The 5,388-nt window shown below is 44.3% G+C and overlaps 1 protein-coding gene across 1 annotated transcript; it reads left to right on the top strand.

Moving 5' to 3' along the window:
• Window positions 1–413: 413 nt before the first annotated feature.
• Window positions 414–5,388, top strand: Hebp2 (heme binding protein 2). The gene is made up of 4 exons (XM_055602003.1): window positions 414–674; window positions 1,132–1,267; window positions 1,945–2,125; window positions 4,832–5,388. The coding sequence occupies exons 1-4, from the start codon at window positions 573–575 to the stop codon at window positions 5,028–5,030; spliced, it is 618 nt and encodes a 205-aa protein (XP_055457978.1). The 5' UTR covers window positions 414–572; the 3' UTR covers window positions 5,031–5,388.

Below are 5,388 nucleotides of genomic sequence, written 5' to 3'. Positions count from 1 at the left end.
CCCTCCGGGTGTAACTGGGTATGCTGATCCCAGTTTGGACTCTAGTGTCTAACCTGCAACAGGGATCAGAGTCACGAGTGCTGCCAGTAGGCTCTAAGCTCCTCTGCGAAAGCCAGGGACTGGCAGTTCTCTGCTGCGGCAGGGAGGAAACTGGTTTTGCAGAGGTGCTAGCATTTGCAGCCTGGGGAGAGGCGCCCGGACCGGTTCCACAGAAACCCTGAGCTAGCAGCTGTTCTGACCTCCGCCCATCACTGCCCACAGAGCAGCATTGCGAAACGAAGAGCTGGGAGGGAGGGACTCTGCAGGGAAGTCGTGTGACCCAGAGGCCATTTGGCCGATTCTGGCCCATCGCCCTCCCTATCCCAGTAGATGGGTGGGGCCAGGACTGGCGAAAGCTCAGGGTGGGGACTGTGCCCTCAGGATCCGGACGCCGCCTAGCGGCTCAGGCCCGGAATGTCCTATAGAGCAGCAGTAAGGGCTTGGGGGCCTGCCTGTGCCAGGGAGGCGGAGACTCAGAGCAAGGTGGCTGGTGGATGTAGACAGAGCGCGCCCCTCGCAAGCTGCCCTGGACCATGGCAGAAGGGCTGGAGCCAGACCTCGGGGTGGCTGTGAGCACAGCGGAGCAGGCCATGGAGATGCCGAGCTGGAAGGCTCCGGAGGACACAGACCCGCAGGTAGGCGTCTTCCAGGGCCGGCAAGGACGCATCTAGACTGCTTTATTGTGAGATTGAAGAGTTCCGTAGAGTTAAGTAAAAAGTACTGTTTTAGATCCGGCACAAACCAGGTGATGTGTTGTTTGGCTGACACACCCCCACAGCCCCGGTTTAGAGCCATTCCTCCGCCTCCTGTCTGTGTGGGGGACAGAAGAAGGAACTGGTTTCTAGGCTGACCTAGCCTTGTAACCTGGCCTTAGGGCAGTATCAGCTCCCCCACCCCCTCTTGTCCCATAGGAAATCCTCGGGAGGGGCCAGCTTGTCCTGAAGAACCGGAACCTCAGGCTGGACTTCGGGATGCAGCAGCCCCTTCGCAGACGGTCTCCCGGTAGACTAGAGCTCAAGGGTACTTGTGTTGCTGACTCTTGACTCCTGATGTTCAGGAGCTGCTTCTCCAAGTTCGCTCTGTTCATTTTAGCCAGGAAGTTATGAGATCCGACACTACGGACCAGCCAAGTGGGTCAGCACCTGCGTGGAGACTATGGACTGGGATTCAGCCATCCAGACTGGCTTCACAAAACTGAATGGCTACTTTCAAGGCAAAAATGAGAAGGGTAAAGTAGAAGCAGCCTCTGAGATCCTGAGGTTACTTAGTTTTAGCTTACTAAAGAAATCTGTTTGGCAATAGGTGAATAACCAGATCACAGAAACCCTAATGTTTTTATACACGATTTGCCTCAAGAACCTTAGAAGAGCTGGAGGCGGGTGTAGCCAGCCTCTACTTTCCAACTTCTATTCTTTCACCTTTTCTTTTTCTGAAATGGGGCTTTGAAACTAGGGAGAAGTCTTTTCCTGTGTCAAATGCCTCTAATAATTAATTAGTAACAGATAATTAGTGATATAAGGAGACAGGAAGATATTCAAGAGTATAAGCCTCAAGTCATAAGTGTGTGTCTGTGTGTCTAAGTTTGCAGGTCTCTTAGTCTTAGGACCTCAATTTGTGAGTTGTAAAGAAAAACAATTGGCCTGTGTTTTTAGTAATTTCTTTTTTATGTTTAAAAAGATATAACTCATTAATCTCAGAATACAACACTCCAGGAAATGTTTAATATGGATTATGAATGAGTGTCAGTCTACCACTACACTTGTTTTTAAAAGATGAGACATTATTTCAAGGGTATATATTTATGTTGGTACTGCAAAGTAAATCAAGAAATTCAAATAAAGTAGATTAAAAAATGTGTATTAGTCACGAATACACAAAAGTTGCTTTCATTTTTTCATGATGTAGAGATGAAAATAAAGCTGACCGCTCCGGTGACAAGCTACGTGGAGCCTGGCTCAGGTCCTTTCAGTGAGTCTACCATTACGGTTTCCCTCTATATCCCGCCTGAGCAGCAATCCGAGCCACCCAGGCCTTCAGAGTCAGATGTCTTCATTGAAGACAGAACTGAAATGACTGTGTTTGTGCGGTAAGTGGTATTTAAGCACTGCTGACTGCTAGTTTTATCTCTGTGCACTCACCATTTAGCTCCTATGCAATTTTAGCAGGTTTTTCACCCTTCCATAAGAACAGTCTAATATATTTCATAGTATTTTCCTACTGTCTTGGTTTTAAAATGTCACTGAGGTCTATTGCAAGATATAGTCTCTTTTTTTGAGAAATCTATTGTATATTTTCCACAAATAAACAGCACAAATTACATCACCCAGAGCATGGGGTCACCCTTTCCTACAAAATAGACCTGAACAATAATGCCTTCAAAAAACAGCATATGATGTCTGCACTCGTCTTTTCGGGCTGACACAACAAATACTGCACACTCTAGCTTATAACAAACAAATTTGCTCTTTGTAGTTTTTTTTTTTTTTTAAGCTGGGTTCAAGTTCAAAGGCACTGACAGTTTTAGTGACTGGCTAGGGACCATTTCTTGATTCATAGAAGCATCTTTGACCCTCTTTTGTAAGGATGATAATCCCTTTCATGAGGGCTCAACCTCCATTACCTAACCATCCTTCAGAGGATCTTAAAACTCAGATTTATGATTAGGAGTTAAGTATGAATTTGGGAGAGACACAGACATTCAGTCCATAGCATTCTGTCCCTAACTGCAGAAACTTTGTGTCTTTCTCACATACCAAATGCATTCAGTCCCATTCTACTAGAGTCAGAATCTTAGCCTATTTCAACATTGACTCAAAAGTCTCATTTAAATATCATCCAAATAAAATCTGGCTGAGACTCAAGGCATGATTCATCCTGAAGCAAATTCTCTCCAGCTGTGGGCTTGTAAAGTCAAATAAGCTATGGGCTTCCAAAGTACAACAATGTGACATGCATGGGAGAGACAGCCCCCTTTCAAATGAGAAAATAGAGAAGAAAAAGTAATGGGTTTCACTCAAGATCCAAATCTCAAGACTTTAGATATCTTTCTTCAATCAAGGCTCTGCCCCCAGGGTCCATTGGACTGGAGGGTAGAGACCTCCAGAGCTTTGCTGGACAGGAATTAGACCTCTGATACATCACATACCTGAATCTCATGGCATTGGATGCCCCAGGCCCGGCAAAGTAGTCATGTTTAGAGTCACCTACCTGTAGAGTCTTCCAAGCTAGGGATAGCTATAGTGGGGACTGTCTGTGAAGGCCCCAGCCTTGTCAATGTGCCTCTGGGGATGAGGAGACATTGTTGAATAGACTAGACATGGGCTTTGCTCTTCTTTGAAGGATCTTGAATGTCACAACCAGACTGTTTTTTGTTTGTTTGTTTGTTTTGTTTTTTGCATTGGCACATTTATAATAAAACTTATACCAATGAAGCTTATCAAAAATACTTTTTTGTTTCTTAACCTTCTAAGTAGAAACCACTGCAGTTGCATGTCCTGTACTTTAGCAGCATGAATTCATTAGCAGGTGAATTCATCTCAGGATACTTGCATTTAGGCACTTCATTAAACTTTTATTCTCTTTCCCTTCCCATCGTGTAGCAGCTCCATCCCTCTAATCTGCATGTGTCTTGGCCTATGTTCATATCCACATCTGATATAATATCCTGGTTCCTTTCTGCCCAGCATCCTATAAGTCATAGGCTAACATGAAGTTCTTGCTTTTGGCTTCAGCTCTCCTTTTGGACCTCATTTTATACCTCACTGAGACAGTGCTTTGTACTTTGTCATTTCTGTTTTTCTCATCCCTCCCTTTCTTTGTTCAGGAAAATCATCCCTCACTCAAGACCAACTCAAAAGATACCTATTAGCGTAGAGTCACAACCTTAGCATTCTCAGAGCCCTTTGAGCCTGCCTTTGTTCAGAACTTCTCAGGATGTTCAGGAGATTCTGTCAAAACATTGATCTCTCCATTGGACTATGAATGCCTAGACACCCAAACTATATTTCATTCATCTGTAACCCCTTGTGTACTCTTTGCCCCAGAAGAGGAAAAAGAGGGAAGCATTTAATTCAGTGTTTGTTAATTCACTCTTATAGTTCCAGGAACTTGGGAAGCTGAGACAGAAGTTAACTTAAGCCTAAGATTTCTGGCACAGACTTAGCAACTAAGACTCTGTGTCAAAAGTATGTAGCAACAATAAACAGAACAAAGGAAACACAACATGATGGAGTTAGGCTTTATGGTACACTTCCATAATGCTAGCACTGGGGTGTCTGAGTTCAGAGGACCATTTATTTGGGGCTCACCCCAGCTACACAGTGCCTCTAAAGGCTGCCTGTGCTGTATAGCAAGACTCTTTGCTGCATGGTGACTTTTGGGTCAAGCTGAATTGTATATAAGAGAGAAAAAAAAAAAGGAGGGAAAGAAAGGAGTGGGAGACAGGGGACTTGGGTTGGGAGTACAGAAGGAGGGGCTTCTGAATGGTTCTCTAAATCACACATCAGTATGTTTCTGGGAAGTTCCTAGTAATGTACTCAGGCCATATCCCAGACACCGTCAATGTACATGTTTATAAGGTTCTATGGTGACTTTTGTACATCTTAGTCCACACAAGATGTGAGTTCCAAATCTGTCCCTCCTTGGTGAGCTTCATGAGCCCAGGTATGAAGGTCATGGCTGCCTGGAAGCCATGTCATCCAGCATTCAGGGCCCCAGACCCTGCTGTTCATCTCAGGTTAGCATAGATATCTGTAGTCAAATCACTCAGGCACAATCACTTTCTCCTCTGCAGGTCTTTTGATGGATTCTCAAGTGGCCAAAAGAATCAAGAACAACTTTTGACATTAGCAAACATATTGAGGGAAGAAGGAAAAGTTTTCAATGAAAAGGTCTTTTATACTGCAGGCTACAGCAGCCCTTTCCAATTACTTGATAGAAATAATGAAGTGTGGCTGATTCAGAAAAGTGAGCCCGCCAAAGAAAATGAATAAGGAAATGAAGATCACTATCAGGGGCAAAACTTCTGTGGAATGCAGACATCAACAGCAGCCATAGGTGAAGTATATAGTGTCTTTTGCTTGAGACACCGCCGTGAATCATGCTTATTTCCAGTGTGCCTTTGCAAGAAGCTTCATTTAGGTACAGGGTATCAAGAGAAATCTGTGACCTCTCCTTCTGTGAGGGTCCAGGATGATGGCATGCCATTTCGCTCTCATTTACAATATCACCCTCATGTTGCGGCCTTTTGCTTGGATTTAGGACATTTGAATGTTCTTCCTTCCATATAATAGTAATGAAAATGTTAAAGATTTAGCCTGTGTAGAAGTAAAATTATGTTGCATACAAAAA

Source organism: Psammomys obesus, unplaced genomic scaffold, assembly GCF_907164565.1.
Source record: "Psammomys obesus unplaced genomic scaffold, mPsaObe1.curated_primary_1811, whole genome shotgun sequence".
Lineage (NCBI taxonomy): Eukaryota > Metazoa > Chordata > Mammalia > Rodentia > Muridae > Psammomys > Psammomys obesus.
This window is presented reverse-complemented; position numbering and strand designations above follow the sequence as displayed.